The sequence below is a fragment of the Cyanistes caeruleus genome, chromosome 21, assembly GCF_971803275.1.
Source record: "Cyanistes caeruleus chromosome 21, bCyaCae1.hap1.1, whole genome shotgun sequence".
Lineage (NCBI taxonomy): Eukaryota > Metazoa > Chordata > Aves > Passeriformes > Paridae > Cyanistes > Cyanistes caeruleus.
In genome coordinates this window covers 6,521,131-6,536,837 of record NC_141721.1, presented here as the reverse complement: position 1 = coordinate 6,536,837, position 15,707 = coordinate 6,521,131, and the positions used below count along the sequence as shown (strand labels likewise).

The window sequence follows — 15,707 nt, the reverse complement described above, 5'->3', positions numbered from 1 at the left end:
TCATTCTCAGTTTATTACATAGCATGAACCTACTCAGAAGGCAGAAAGCAAAAAACAAGGAAATGATCCCAAGTGCTCCAGCAAGCAAAAATATTTGCTGTTACTTTGAAAATTTACAAACTACATTAGAAAATCTTACGCTTTCACAGTGCTGTCAGGGGAAAGGGGGTGGGTGTGTTTAAGTTTTACCCTACCTGTAAAAGTTTTTAATGAGTATGTCCCCACAGAGGCTGAGGGAACACAACCAGTTTGGTTTCACACCCCTGTGACAGGTAATGGCTTTTCTCCTTCGCTGTTGAGCAATGGTGAATGCAGGATTCTGCTCTGGGACATACCAGAAGAATGACCGTAAGTTCTTCTGGTCTTTTTATAGAATCTTTGCATTATCACCAGAAATAGGGTGTGAAAAACTCAAATGTCTTCACAGTCAAACCTGCAAGGTGTATTTACAGCTGCTGGTCTTGACTTAATTATTAGATAGGAGTTTAAGAGGAACTATGTAGGCAGCAAAACAGGAATCTTTTTTTTAGCTGTAGGCAAGGGCAAAAAAAAAAAGTCAAGTCCACATGGTGTTTTTTGGTAGGAGGTAGATCAAAATTTGGAAGTAAAACCAAAATATCTTTGGATATTACAACATAGACATTTTAATCCAAAGACTGTGGCATTAAAATACATTTACAAACTTAAGATAAGCTCCTCATGTTCATAAAATCTATTTAAAAATGGGTCTGCTGAGTGTTACATTTGCTTCAGACCTTGTGTGAAATGCCAGGAGCACTGCACAGTTCCTGGTAATGAATCAGCTCCCCAGGAGCTGCGTGGGGAAAGGGGCTGTGCCTGGGCTGGTTGGATTTGGCACTGGGGCTCTCTTTAGTTGGAGATGCTGAACACACATCCAGCTCTGCCTGACACAAATTCCTGCTCTGTTCCAAGACCTGTGCCAGGGAATGTTGTTCACATCTTGCCAAACGCCTGAGCTAAACTGTGACAACCCAGAGGCAGCTGCTTTGCTGGTCTTTTAGCTGCTGGTGTAAGAACCTGGAATAAGGACTGGATCCTGCCATTCCCTCCTGCCTGTGAGAGCACCAGCTTGGTTCTCAACACAAACTGCAAGAAACTGTTTAATTGAAGTCGCTCTGAGGATGGAAATAGGCAAAGCCACATGAAATCTGGGTGAAGGTGCACTTGAGGACTTTTGCTTTACCTCTGGCCAGCCACAGTAACAGAAATCCTTTCGCTACTGAAAGAAAATGAGTTTGGCAGCAAGCAGGACTTTGAACTTGGAAAGCAGCTATATCTGAAAGCACCCAGAACTGTGTGGTTTAGCAGAACACAGGACCTAGCAGCAAGGTCTATTTATAATGTTGTGGCAGTTATCCAGAGAGGAAAAACTGGGACAAGCTGCAGCAAGAGAGGCAGAGCCCTGCTCCCAGCCTGCCCACAGAAAGGTGCAGGGACTGCAGGAGCTGTGAACAGCTCACACACAGCAGCTCCACTCCATCCTGCCTGCCCTGTGAACAGCTGCTCCTTGCACTGTCAGGGCAGCCTTGACCCCCTGAACCCCAGTGTGGCCTTTCCTCTGCAGCTCTCAGATCTGAGGAGCAGGAACCCTGCCTCTTCCTGGCCGATCTCCCTGAAAATAGAATTTTGGGATGCTGTGGGCCTGAGCTGGGCTGCTTGTGAGAACAGACTTGAGAGCCACAAAATGAGAGGCAGAGCTACAGACAGTCACATCTGGGCAAACATTTTCTTCCAGTTTTAATCATTAACCTACTCAGCCTTTTTGTTCCCTGCTCCACCCTGATGTTTCTGACAAGGGCAGCATTTTTCAGAAGCCACAGAGGGTTTAGCAAGAGGTTTTGTCATGACCATGACCATTTTATAGAGTTTTACAGAAGTCACAAGCTGCTTCAGCTACTGAAGAGACACCATAAGAGATGTTAAATTAATCAAGAACATCAATAACATGCATCTTCTACTAAAAATTACTTGAAAGTTTCAGCTTTGGACAGTCTGTGCAGCACAAATAAGCAGCAGAAGCCCTATGTGGCATTATTTTGTTTTGCTAGCAAGTGTTAGACTCAGTAGAAACTGAAATGAACAAGATGAAGGAAACCCCAGATGGGAGGGAATGAGCATTTGGAGATGTTCCATCTGACATTAGTGAGTCAGAGCTGCATTTGCTCTTCTGCTGATACAGGACACTGTCCCAAACATCACCAAGTTTGCACCATTGCAAACTCACATTAGAAGTTATTCAGATTTTATATTTAATTCTGTGATTTTCAGTTCCCCAACAGAGTCACTAAGGGGAAAAGCCACTACCTAAATGTATTTTTGACCTTGGGTAACATCAAGAATAATTGTAAATTACTTATTGTTATCATTCTATTCCCCAAGCTCCTTAAAAATAATCCAAAATACAAGAATTAAAACACTGAGCATACCAGTAGCAGCCCACTTCCCCTGAGCATAGTGTTCAATTGATTACAGGAGTCTTCCATGATTTTTCACTGTGCTCTCCTCACCCCTCCTCTCAGAGTTAAACTTGTCCTGGGATCACCTCTGTGTGCTGGTACACAAAGAGCTTTTCCCACCTCTGCAGACAACTGAGTAGCATTTGCAAACACTTATGCATTATGCTCATAAATTGCAAGATAAAAGGCTGCTTTATGAAGCTGAGCAACAGGAAAATGAATTAGCCTGCAAGCAGATGACTATCACCTACAGGAGACAGCCTTGTGGGAAGTCATTCCAGGAAAACATTGGGATATCACTTACCAGTTGGTGCAGTCTGGGCTGCAGGGACAAGTCAGCCTCTTTATCAATGCCATGACACATTTTTGTACAGCACCCATGTCTGGAGATCTGATTCCCAAAGATTTCTGCCAGAAAAGAACAGTCCCATGCACTAGGGGATGGAGAAGGGTTGTTGGAGCCTCCATCACAAATATATTCCCTGCAACCATGGCACTGTGTAGTTTATTCTTTCTGCTTGGGCAAAAAAAATTGTTATCCTAATTATTTTCTATTCTTCCAAACTGCATTTCCTGGACCCAGTTCCAGCAGGCCTCCAGCTGCTGCCCTGAGAGTCCTGCACAGTGAGCAGCTCCCCTCATGACACTCCTCAGTCTGTCCCTGCTGTTGCCTTCCTTTCCTCAGCAGGGAAAATGAACATTTTTATTCTGCATTTGAGCAGTGACCCACTGAATCATAGCCAGGGCTCACATTAAGAGAACAGAAGAGCAGAGAAAAGCCTGATCCTATATCTCAGCTTCTACACACTCCCCTCCCCACCCCCCAGCCAAAATACCCAAAGCTGCCTCCCTTCCTCCCTTATTATACCCTCTCCCCACCTGACAGAGTGCTCACTTCTACCTGCATCTCCCTAATTCCCACATCCGTGCCCAATTCCCTATACAGGGATGGGCTCAGTAATCATTAAGTTGAAATAAGTGCAGTAAAAGTCCACTTTATGGAAGTGGCATCAATATTTGACTTCAGGACACAGTTATTCTTTCCTTGGCAAAGTGTTAGGGCTACCTAAGGAGATAATGATAAGCATTGAGAGGAATGGGTTTATTACTTTTTTCCAGTGTGTTTTCCTGTGCTGTTCTCAGTGTCCCCTGCCACTCCTGTCACTCCTCCACAGAGTCCTTTTCCAGCCCTCACTGTACAGATGTGCAGGTCCAGATGTGAAGGTTGGGGGTGCTCCTCTTGTCCCTGTCCTGTGAGCACGTCCTGCTGCTGGTGCTGTGGGTCACAGGCTGGGCACAGGCAGGGGGGAGGCTCACAAGGCCATAAAACCTTTGGAGGAAGAAATTAAACCAGTTTTAAGAGCAGGAGAGAGGCACCTTTTCCTGCAATTGGCTCTTGGTTGAGGGAGCCAAGGCTCCTGTGTGACACATCCCAGCTCAGCCAGGTCTCCCAAAGCACAGACCTCTCTTGGCTGCTGAGCCTCACACTCCCAACTAGGTCAGGGTTGTTCTGCAGCTGTTTCAGGCTGAGTTTGGGCATCTTCAGTTGTGGTGCAGTTTCTGGTAATGAGCAGCACTGGGGAATGAGGCAACATGAAAATGCCTCAAGGAATACACAGTGAGGAAAGCGTGGCCCCACCTAAATGCTACATTTTTTTTGGCTCAAGTTTGTGCTGCTACTGCTTGACTCAAGTAATTTTTGGAGGGTGATCACCAAAACTGGGGAGGAACTTTCATGTTATAAGAAATTCAGGTTAAACTAATGGTTCAGTCATTTGATTTTTAAAAACATCAAACCTCCCTATTTAGAATGGAGATATTTTTATCTGTCTCATCCATCTAAATCTGGGGAATGGTTCATTTCTGTTCCCTCTCCAAAAATCTGTTTAGACCTCTAAAAACATGAGGGGAACAAAAATTCACCCAGTATCAGGCATTAAACTGAGAGCTAAGCTTTGTATCAGCTGCAGCAGCATATGAAATGCTCAGGAGTTATAACAAACTTAAGCCCTTGCAGGGCCCTTCCAGGTTTTTTTGTCAAGTTCTTTCTGGCAAATAAATGAAGCAGAATTGAAAGTGAACATCTACCAGTTGAAATAAACCCTCAGATGCTTTGGGTCCCCAAAACAAGAGCTCTAAAACCTGCAGGCCCCTCATTCCTGCAGTCAGGAGGGCACTGGATAAATCTGCATCCATGGGCTGGTGTTTGAAACTTCCTGTGATTCCAAAAGGAATTCTTTGGGAAGACATCTATCATATGTGCTTCAGCATCTTTTCAGGATACATTTCCCCTGCCTCAGTTTCATCCCATTATTCTAATTAAAACCTCTTTTATTATACAAATCATCTCCTCTCAGTTTTCAGTTATATTTCAAAATGCTGTGCATATTTCAAAAACAGTTGTTTCTATCTGTCCTTGGAAATCATCCTCTAGAGAAAGCTTCACCTATTTCCAGCCCTGTATCTGGTAATGAGGGATTTGTGTTCTTTGTGTGCTCCTCTTTGCCCATGAAACACTCCAGGTTTTTCCCCTCTGACTAACAGGAACTGAGGCTCCTTTTCTTTGGGTGGTTCATTATCCACATTCTCCTCTGGAAAAAGAGGAGCTGCCTGGGCTAAACCTCTCCTGTCAGCTTAGAAAGAAATTACTTGGAGTCTGTGACATGGCTGGAAACTATTCTTTCTGGCCCAGTGAGTCGGACACTTCCTTCAGTTCCTGTAATTGTGAGCTGCTCCCACTGCCTGACATGGCAATTCCACCTTTCATACCAACATCCAGGTGACTAAAATGCTGATTTTAGAGGTTGATTATGGCAATGACTGAGGAACACAGCTGTGGGGGATGATGGAGCCTGAAAAACCTCAATGATCCTGTGAATGCTGGCGTCTCCTCGTGCCCACTCATGCCCTGCACATGGAAACAGGGAATGTTATTAATGGAGATGGAGCCACAGCATCACAAACACAGCAGGAGGAGAGAAGTCCAGTGAGCTCAGCTTGTTGATTTCTCCTTCTTCCCAGAGAAATAAGTGCTCACCACCACATATTTTGAAGATTAACATCTGCTGTAGGAGAAATTTGGTCCGTATTTTCTCCAGAGTGAAAAGTAATCCCAGCCTGCATGGTGTGGGTGATGGGAAGCACTTCAGAGCCCCAAAACCACCTAAAGAAGACCCAGGGTGTCTGTGCTGTATCTGGCAGCATCAATTAAATCCTCTTCCTCCCCAGGCCTGGTAAATCCGTGCCTGTGCCTAATGGAGCAGACATGGTGACAATGAGAAGCATCTTTCACTGCAAGAGGGTTGTCTCCAAGGCCTGCAAGCTGGTCTCAAATACCCAACACTGCCTGATCCCCAGCTTGCCTGGGATTTTTAATGGATTTTTTTTTGAGTTTGGAAGATTTACCAGTGTAACACACTTGTACAACACTTTGAACAAAAACTGTCAAATTCCTACTGATGGGATTCCGAAAACATCAAGCCTCAGAAGCTGAGTGCACTGGCTTTATCCCTGAAAGCTGTGGGGTTGGCAGGATCCCCCCTGCTTTGTAGCACAGCAGCACTTGCTGAGCCCACACCTTGTGGGGGTTTGAGTGTTGAGTATTTGAGTATTGAGGCCTCTATCAGAGATCCTTGAGCGAGTCTGATATCCAGGCTGCAGAAGAGTGACAGAATGAGCTGGAGTTTGGCAAATAAATCTGATTGTGTGCCATGAATTTGAGCAGAGGCAGCAAAGCAGGACAGTGGCATTGGAGGGAGAGGGGCTGTCCCAGGGCCAGGGGAACAGCAGTAGCCCCATACACGGTGTGGGGGCCCTCTTGTGGGCCCTGCTCTGCCACAGACCCCACTAAAAGCTGCCTCAGAAGGGATTAACATTCATGTTTAATTAGGATAGGGGCTATTAAGACTCCAGTGCAGCCATGGCAGAGGGCACATGAAGAACAGGATGTGGGGCTCCAAGGTTTTCAGGCAGGCTTTCTGCTGTTCTCAATAATTCAGGAACTACTGGAGTTTGAAAGGCACAGTTTTCATGGCTGACTCAACCACTTGCATCTCAGGTATGGAAATGCTGTCAATACTGAGACTGTGTTTTTGTTTTTCCCCATGTTCATGGATCCATTTTCACCTCCCAGGGAAGCTCAGCCCAGCTCACCCCTTCTTGCTATCTCCATCCCACACACATTTGCAGTCATTGCTAATAACAGCTGTCACCCTCTGATGGGAGGTGACCACATCAACACCCTCCATTTCCCTTGCTCCAGTTCCACTGTGGTTATTGGGAGCTGGGGGTTATAGATATATTTATATACGGTTGTCCAACCTGATCATCTCCTATTAAGTGTAGACACAAATGAATGTAATTAATAACTGTGAGAAGACAGGTTTTTACCACCTGCAAACCTCAAAGAACAGTACAGGAGCCATGTCCTGCTTCTAACCCTGTTCAGTGTGAAATAATTACACAAACCTCAAACTAAAAGACTTTTTCAAGACCTGCAAAATATGTCAAGGGGAGCAGAACCTCCACAAAACAGACCAAATAAAGATCACTTATTGCAAGGCCATGCTTAGTGGAGGTTTCAGCAGCAGGAACAGAAAGGTGCTGGTCCTGGTAGAGCTGTTCTTAATGGACAAACACTTCCTCAAGTAGAGTCACTGCCAAGCTGAACCTCCCCATCCGTGGGAAACAAATCTGTGCCCATTGCAGAAGCTGAACTGATGGTTTAGCTGGAACAGCTTGGTAATAACTCCCTCTAGAAAAGTGGGATAGTTTTGTTTGCTTCCCAGAGAGGATTTAGGGATTTTAGAAATACAAGTAAAAACCCTACCAGCACCACCCTATCCCACAAATACAGGGCTTTTACATCCACACAGCATCATTCTGATGTATGTTTTCAGCCTGAATTTCAGCATTTCTGTTTTAAGAAGTCCTTTGTGATATTTTTGGAGCAGGAAGGGACAGGAAGGCAGAGGTGTAGGATGGCTCTTGATGTAAATCAAGGTGGACTTTAAGCAATAGATTAGGTCTCTACCCAGGCTGATAATTATGAAAAATGGATTCCTCCCAGGGAAAACAGAAATTTCATTAATGCTTTCCAGCTATATTATAATCCTGGTGTCCCTCCAAGCATAAATTCACCATGGCACACAAAGCAGGGGGACAACCAACTGTGTTTTTCTGGTTAGCTCCTCTCTATGTTTATTCTTAGTAGTTTAAATAATAAATTATTTCACTGTCTCAGCTTGTCTGGCCTACTCAGCTGTGCTTGTTTTACATGTGGATTGTCTCTTGCCATGTTCACTGTGGAGCATAATGAAGCCCTGAGTGGCATCTAGAGACTGCTAACAAGGGTTTAGAGACAGAAAACTGAACACACCTACTTTAAACATCTTCTGTGGCTTCCTTGTCCACCAGAGATATTAAATTCCAATTATTTCCAGTTCAAATTCTGACTTTTTTCAAGCAAACCTTTCAAATACATTGTCAGTTTTCTCTGGTTTACTCTACAAACTATGTGAAAATAAAATTACATTTGTCCAGAGTGATATTAACTAAAGAAACAAGAATTATTAGTCCTCTAGATGGTGCTACTATTTCAAATAAAGCAGCTGGATATTTGAAGATTTCCTTGAAATATATTCTGTAGTGCCCCATGAGAAAGGACCACATGAGAAATCCTGACTCCAGTAAAAGAAGTGATGTCCCACAACCTAAAATTTCATCTCACAGGGCAGCCTTTGTACAAACATACTGACTGCTTCTCTTTAAAAGTAGTGTCCAGCAATGTCCCAGTATTTTAGTAAATTCAACAAAATTACAAGGGTTATTGATGAAAATTATCTGTACTTCAGGTGCAACCCCAGGAACAGCTGAAGGCCCTGGTCACACACCTGGTTGACTCAGGGAGAGCTGTGTGTGCACTCTGAGGGGGCCGTTGAGGCTGTTTATTCCAGGGATTAACTGGGGATGCAAAGAAAGAAGGTAAAACCATTAACCTTTTCTTGCCCAGCACAGCTGCACTGTGGCCCAGCACTGAAATATGGGGCCAGCTATCAATAAAATAAATTCTCTTGTCCTTAGTTCCTCTATGCTCACTTACTTTTCAAGAAGATGCTGAAGTTCCTCCTACTCTTTCCTCTCTTTCCAAGGCTCCCATCTGTATTTTCAGAACATCTGCCTCTTTTCCCTCTGATATTTTTCCTGATTCTCTTTGTAAATCCAGCCAGAAGGATTTTCAGCACCAGATTTTTCCCCGTTGCTGTCAAAGCCAAGAACAAAAACTTTCTAATTTCAAGATTATTATTGTTGTACATTGTTATACATCTGACCTTTGAAACATATATTCTCTATAACCACTATCTCTTACTTTGTGCAAAGTTCATCTGTTATCTAAATAAATGTCAAATTTGGGGTCTTGTTAAGCTTTTAGCTTCAGTAAAATAACTGTGAATTTCTGGAGTTTACTCAGACAGTGTAAAAGAAACATTTTTTTCATTGATTTTGACTATTCAACCTTTAAAATTTCACAGACTGTATTTGTTCTTGTGTTATGAGAAAATTATTTTCTATTCTTTCCATGTGCCCATTTAGTTATCTGCTTTCCAAGAAACTTTCCCCACAGGAACATCTCTCTGGGCCCTTGGTGACTTTTACTGCTCTTTTATGAGTGCTTTTCCAGTGTCACAATAATTTGGTTGGTTGGTTTTTGAGGCAGCAAAGTCAGAAAATCAGGGCCTGTGCGTGCTCACAAAAATAATTGTTTAATACAAGAGACTCTAGAAGCAGACAGAAGATTGTCTTAAAAGTAACCATGAAGACATGAACTTAAACAACAAGTAGTTTATTTAGCATACTTAGTGTAATAAATAAATCCTTGCACATGGTAATTCCGTAAGTCCTCTGACCTTTTTCCAGAAGTCCCTGTTCCTTTAAATGAAGTGCTCTATTGTCCTTGTGAGGACCAGCACAGGCACCCAGAATTAGACTGACTTTGGAATTGATTCTTTCAACACCTCAGAATCTTCTGGCTCAAAAAAAGGTTCCAAAACAGGTTTTAATTTGACTTCTTCTGGCAGCTTGTGAGGCTCTTCTCTCCTCTTCTCTCCATCTTTTAGAAGTGGAACCAATGTTTTCCAGTGCTTCCCTGAAACTAAAAACAAAAGGAATGGTTAATTTTTTTCCCCCTCCCCAGAAACATAAGAAAATATACAAGTGGTTTGAACAGGAAGGTGATGAAAGAAGAAAGAAGCAGGAAGAAAGAACTTTGTGGTTTTCTTCCCCATCCTGTTCCACAAGTTTTCCATATTTCAGCTGGCAAGTACTGACTGCACAGTTAAATGCTTTGGTGCTGGATGCTGAGCTCCCAAACTCTGGGACTTGGGGTCTCAGAGTAACTCCTTGGTTTTTGCTCCAGAGAGTCAAACTGGGAGCAATGAGCCCATTTCATCCTTTGCATTTTGTGCAGGCTGAAAACGCCATCAACTCAGTCACTGCACTGCCAGTAGGTGCATAGCACTGACTGCCCTCTATCGATTAATCCATGCTGCTGCTATCAGCAGAGTGCAGCCCACACCAGGATTTGTGTCCCTGAAAGCCTCACCTCTGCCAGGCTTAATGGAGAAACTGGGATTTCGTCTGAGGTCCCCACAGTACCCAGGGTCTTCGTTGATTATGCCCAGGTTAGTGTTCCACGTGGACCAGTTCACTTCATCAACCCTGGGGAGACAACAAACCCAAGATCTATTCTAAGGATCACCAGACAGCTCCAGGATCAGTTTATACCACAAACTGTCACCTCTCAAGCCTCAGATCTGACCCAAAAACCAGATTAAACTGACCACTGCAGACACTATTAGTGCTCTATTCTTCAGAGTGCTCCAGGGGGAAGGTTCCGCTTCCCACCACCAGATACTTGAAATTGTTTGCCTACAAAAGACTGTTGGCTTGATACACAAACAAAGAGGTTACCTGAAGCACCATCTGTAATCATCTTGGCCATCAGGTGTGATCCCCACCAAGACTTGCTTCCCAGAGCGGAACGAGTGCCTCAGGCAGTTCAGGTAGCTGTTCTCAATGTCCAGGATTGTGATGGCTCTCTGCCAGGTAAGAGAAAGCAGAGCACTGAGGGGCTGCTGGTCAAAGTCAAACAAATCCTGAATTCTGTCTTTGTTTCAAAAACCCTGAGTTTTTATCATTGCAAACATCTTAGGGCAGATATCACCCTTTGTTAACATGTCACTGAAAATGCTGAATTACTGTCCTGTGAATAAAACTAGAAGTTCCCTTTCTTATCTCAAACAAAAACTGATTCTGGTAAAGATTGGTTTTCCCCTTGCATAATCTCTTTCTTCATACTCTGATCAGGATTCTCCATCATACAAAGCCCAAATAATTTTGTCCAATTACAAAAATACTTCTTTTCTTACATTCTGAACATCTGTGGAACACTGGGAACGTCTGCTTAGGCAAAACATCAAATATACATGGAAAAGGAACTAATACATTTTTTTTTAGGACCTGTTCAGGTGAATCTGAAAGAAGCAGTGACCTGTAGATACATCAGCTCTTAAGATTCTCTCTGAAATCTCTTAGGGTTTCCCACACCTTTTTTTTTAGACAGCAGCCTCACAGAACCAACACACCTGGAGTTTCCAGATGCTCTTACTCTCCTGTGCAATTTTGTTGACAGTCTCCCCCATCAGTGCAATGAGCATGTTGAGCAGGAGGATGTAGGTGAGGATGACATAGAGCACCAGCAGGATGACAAACACAGACTTGAACCTGTAGTTCTCTGTGAACTCCAGGTCCCCCATGCCAATGGTGAACTTGAAGAGCTCCAGGCAGGTGTAGTAGAGGCTGTTGTAGGAGGTGCGGCCTCGTTTTGTGTGGCAGCACCGTGCATAGTCAGAGATATTTGTGTCCTGCCCCTCGTTGTCATCTTCAATCAAAGTCACCACAGCTGCAGCAAAAAGAGAATTACATTCACACAATGGAAACACAGTTTGAGATCATAACTTCATTGCAAGCAATGAAAATGAGCAGAAAGGTAACACACATTCCTTCCACGGCACATTGGCCCCAGGGAAACTTCCCTATAAAATGTTCCCCAGAACTGACACCCTCTTAAGCAGGTGCTAACTTCGTTTTCTCCACATAGAAAAGGATGACTGGTTTTCTATTCAGCTTTGCAACCCAGGGATGAAAAGCTGTATGAAAGTACTACAGATTATTGTTGCTCTGAAGAGATTTGGGTTTTTTAAGTAGGTTAATTTGTTAGTTTTTAGCTTGGAACAAAAAGTCTAAGCAACTTGAAAACTAAAATTTTCTGAGATTCTTTAAGGTAACAAAAGGTAATTCCAAGTAGAATACTACCTGTAGAAAATCCCAAAAGGAATACAAGATAGACAAACATGAAGCGACATAAATCTCTAAGAATCATCTGTAACAGAGAAAGAGATGAAAAGATTTTAAAACTTGTATGTAAACTGCAACAAAAACTGGTACTGCTTTGGCTCAAGAATGCATTTGTTCTGAATTGGCTGTTCATGCATTGAACTGTTGTTTATCCAGATGAGATAATAAACTTTAATACAGGAAACATTTTTCTCGTATTCATGGAACAATTTACACACAAATGCAACATATACACATGGGAACAGTTTCCTCTTTGTAAGTACAAACCACATAAAGGCAGTTGCATCTTTCTTCCCCTCTTGGGCTGGCTACATGACAGAGAGGTTCATTAGCCAGTTACTGCCTCTTAGCTAATTGCTGTGTTTGGCAACATTTTATCTATACTTGGAGAAATTTCCAGCTGGTAGAAAATTGGGCCATCTCACACCAGAGCAGCCTGTACTGTTCTCAGTCTCCTTGCATCCATGCTTACCCAATTATAGTTATTTTGAAGCATGGCAGGTAATAAAAGTCATCATCATCATCATCCTATCAATACTACTATAAAACATGTGGGTGAAGAGCAGAGGGTTTTTCTATATCACTTAAATTTTATCATTTCACTCAGAAAATAGTAACAAAGGCTAGCAGAGTCACATGAGAGGCAGACATGGCCATTTGTGCCCTGGAAATGGGGCTGTTGGCAGAAGTTCCTGCTCTGAGGCTCTGCTGCCTCCTCAGTCGCTCCCTGCACTGACCTTGGCGATCATGACGGAGTAAATTCCCATCTGCTGGAAGCCCCGGGTGTAGTAGAGCATGTTGGCCCAGCCCAGGGCCAAGGAGAACACCATGGAAGCCACATAGAGCTCCTGGCCACAGAAGTACAGCACCACAGAGCTCAGCAGGAGCAGGGAGTGGACAAAGCTGGAAGACAAGAGTGGTGTGAACACAGAGGGCTGAGCTGGCCACAGGTGCTGGGAACAGAGCAGAACAAGGGATTGTCCAGCTGGGAAGAGAAAGGGCCTTGGAGAGGCAAAGCTCCCTTATGGGAGGATTTCTGCATAAACAATGCATAAATCCCACTTGGAGATCTATTCCTAACTCTGCTGCCTGACACAACATTCAGACACTTAATTTGCTTTACCTCCACAGGAGGTCACTGATCTAGACCCATTTGTTCAGTGATAACCACTGGCAACTCTACCATTGTAAAGACCCAGGAATTACAGAAAAGCTCCTATTACAGGTGGCTTCAGCCTGAACTATAGATCCCACACATTCATCTGTTTCAGGCTGAGATGCAATCAAAGATATTAGAGCTTACAAAAGAACCTCACTGTAGCCATCAACTATCAGTGTCCTGAGTGATGGGCGCCTCTGCACGAAATACTGGATCTGAAAAGGGAACAAAGACCAGGTTTGCATCAAGGAAATATTAAGTATCTCCTGTGAATTAATTAACTAATCACTGAGCCATGTATCAGGGAGCTGGTACCCATAAAACACCTCATAAGAATGGTTCAAAACCAACACTGGTGCAAGATCTACCTTTCCAGTAACACCAGCTCAAGGAAAATCATCTGTACCTCTTGACTAAAACATGGATTATCTAAGCAGTCAATGCTCATGAATAGGAAAAGCTTGTTTGCTTCTCTTCTCCACCTACCCAAACAGGGAAAGGAAAACTTTCAAATATCTTACCCCTCTTAAAAAAAAATATAGGCCTCCCAGTACACTCAGGATCTCTCCAGCTACTCGAAAATATTCCCCAGTGCTGTAACCAAAGGTGAAGGGAGGCTGTAGGACACAGGAAAACAGATATGTTCAGCAGAACTGGAGATAGGAAAGACCTGGCCTTGCCAGTAGCTGGAAGCAATTCCATTTCTGGGGGAACAGTTAAGTTTCTCAGTGTGCTGCAGCAAGGGATATCATGCAATGGGTGGTTCCCCTGACACATGACAGGAGTAATGTACCTTTTCATTCTTCTGTACAGGTCTGTAGTAAGCAGCTGCAGTGAGGATGGTGATGTGCATGGTGTAGACAAAGAAGTTGAAGTAAAACAAGTGCTTGACAAACCGGTCCCACTTGTCTTGCAGCAGCCTGTTAAGGGGTTCCACCAGCAGCATCTCATGACGGTTCTGTGCAGGAGAAAAAGGAGAATTTTGCTAGGACCAGAATATACTGGAATTTGAAAAAACACATATTTTATAAATCTTCAGCAAATGATCCCTCTAGTTCCCTTAAGCTCAGGGTGGGAGGTTGCTGCTTCATGGAACTGAGGGAAAAGGTGCTCTGTGTGGAACATGAAGCTCTCCCCATCCAAGGAGGTGCAGTACTCACTGGTGTCTCACTGCTGTAGGCAAGGATCTCAAGCACTGAATTTTTCTCACAAGTGTCTATACAGGACAGGTCATAAAGAGAGGAGTGGACAGGTCCATAGGCCCATTCAGTGAACTTCCTGGACAAGTGTCTGCACTCAGGGTCTTTGATCTCCCGTCTGAGGATGTAAGCGAAAATCTAATTGCAAAAGAACAATACAACCAACGTTTCAGTGCTAATGGACTTCTCATTCCTCAGCCTCTCCACAACACAGGAGGGGTAATTCCTCCCTAGTTCAACTGAGCTGAAGCCAAACCACTGGAGCACTGCAGAGATCACAGTCTGAAATAAATACAGTTGATTTCCTCACTGTGTGATGTGAGACAGGAAATACAAACACCTCTTACAGCTTGGCATTATCTGTTTCAAAACTGCAAGAGAAAAGCAGAGATGTTACACACCTCTGAGCACAATCACTTTGAATGGGGACTGCCAGAAGATGAGTTACATCAGCCAGCCAAAAGTAAAAGAGCTCCAGTGGTTCAGATTATATCAGAGACCCACTTTCTGTTTCCTCTGGGGCTGCCTTTCATACCAGTGGTGTGTCAGTAACACCAGCTAGGCACAGACACACTTACACATTGTAGCCTTTAAGGACTGAGCAGTTAAACTGCAGCATCAATTCCTCTTAATTAAAAAGCCTCAATAATGAAGTCCTAAAATCCATCCTGCATAAATGTTTCACACATTCTCTCTATAATGTGATACAGCAATGGGACAGTCAAACACCTTTGTTCACCTACCCCTATCTTTCCTGTTTTGGCTGCCAGAGTTAAAGGAGTCAGCCCTTTCTTGTTGGTGAGTTCTTCCAGCTTGAGGATGGGATTAATTTTGGCACCAAGGATCAATATGTTATTATACATCTTGGTTACAAACTTGGTGTTATCCTTTGTGTTATCTGCAATCTCCACCAGTGTGTGCAGGACCATGTTGCCCATGGAGTCCTCAGCAGTGATGTTGGCTGCCTGGTAGGGATTCTCCAGGAGGAATTTCACAATGCAGAGCTGGTTGGTACAGGCAGCCAGGGACAAAGGAAGCTCTCCTATGGAAAGCAATGGGAAGGAGTGGTCAGAAAGCCCAGTACTAGAGGTGCATAAACAGAAACATCACACTGTTTTCATCTTTCACCATGAGAAAAGATTAATTTCTCCATCTGGAACAGCACCAATTCTCATGATAGCCGTTAAAATAGGTTTTCTTTGGTTTAACTACATCACAGAAACACAGCTGCTTAAAAAAGCTCTGCCAGGACAGGAGCAGGTGACAAAGGATACAGTGCTCAGAGAACAAAGGAAAGCTGACACCAGGCTCACACTGAGCACCATCAGCTACCAACTGTGTTTCTTTATTATCTAGGTCTTTGGCAGGAAATATTTGGCTTAAAGGTGGAACAGCCCATCTGGTACTTCTGAGCCTCCAGTCCCACATAAACAGGATTATTTAACAGCTTCCACTTGG

The 15,707-nt window shown here is 43.6% G+C and overlaps 2 protein-coding genes across 14 annotated transcripts in view; both read right to left on the bottom strand.

The window, feature by feature from the left end:
* The window catches only part of TRPV3 (transient receptor potential cation channel subfamily V member 3), a 29,154-nt gene extending 20,498 nt beyond the window's left edge, over nucleotides 1-8,656 (bottom strand). For 4 of the 9 annotated variants that reach the window (XR_015278545.1, XR_015278546.1, XM_086859675.1 and 1 more), the window contains exon 1: nucleotides 2,782-3,317. The gene's annotated coding sequence lies outside the window, so the exon portion shown is untranslated. Of the gene's footprint in view, nucleotides 1-2,781; nucleotides 3,318-3,586; nucleotides 3,808-8,577 lie in introns of those variants that run through there. The other 5 variants (XM_086859671.1, XM_086859674.1, XM_086859677.1 and 2 more) reach the window with 3 other exon arrangements.
* A 16-nt stretch (nucleotides 8,657-8,672) lies between these two features.
* TRPV1 (transient receptor potential cation channel subfamily V member 1) overlaps nucleotides 8,673-15,707 on the bottom strand; it is an 11,373-nt gene continuing 4,338 nt past the window's right edge. For 2 of the 5 annotated variants that reach the window (XM_086859666.1, XM_086859667.1), the window contains 11 exons: nucleotides 14,993-15,291; nucleotides 14,211-14,387; nucleotides 13,844-14,008; nucleotides 13,572-13,667; nucleotides 13,195-13,265; nucleotides 12,629-12,794; nucleotides 11,850-11,916; nucleotides 11,120-11,436; nucleotides 10,446-10,573; nucleotides 10,078-10,217; nucleotides 9,303-9,627 (listed from right to left, as the gene is read on the bottom strand). In XM_086859666.1, the coding sequence (XP_086715792.1) occupies nucleotides 9,458-9,627; nucleotides 10,078-10,217; nucleotides 10,446-10,573; nucleotides 11,120-11,436; nucleotides 11,850-11,916; nucleotides 12,629-12,794; nucleotides 13,195-13,265; nucleotides 13,572-13,667; nucleotides 13,844-14,008; nucleotides 14,211-14,387; nucleotides 14,993-15,291 (1,796 nt within the window). In that variant the 3' untranslated portion in view covers nucleotides 9,303-9,457. Of the gene's footprint in view, nucleotides 8,737-9,302; nucleotides 9,628-10,077; nucleotides 10,218-10,445; nucleotides 10,574-11,119; nucleotides 11,437-11,849; nucleotides 11,917-12,628; nucleotides 12,795-13,194; nucleotides 13,266-13,571; nucleotides 13,668-13,843; nucleotides 14,009-14,210; nucleotides 14,388-14,992; nucleotides 15,292-15,707 lie in introns of those variants that run through there. The other 3 variants (XM_086859668.1, XM_086859669.1, XR_015278544.1) reach the window with 2 other exon arrangements.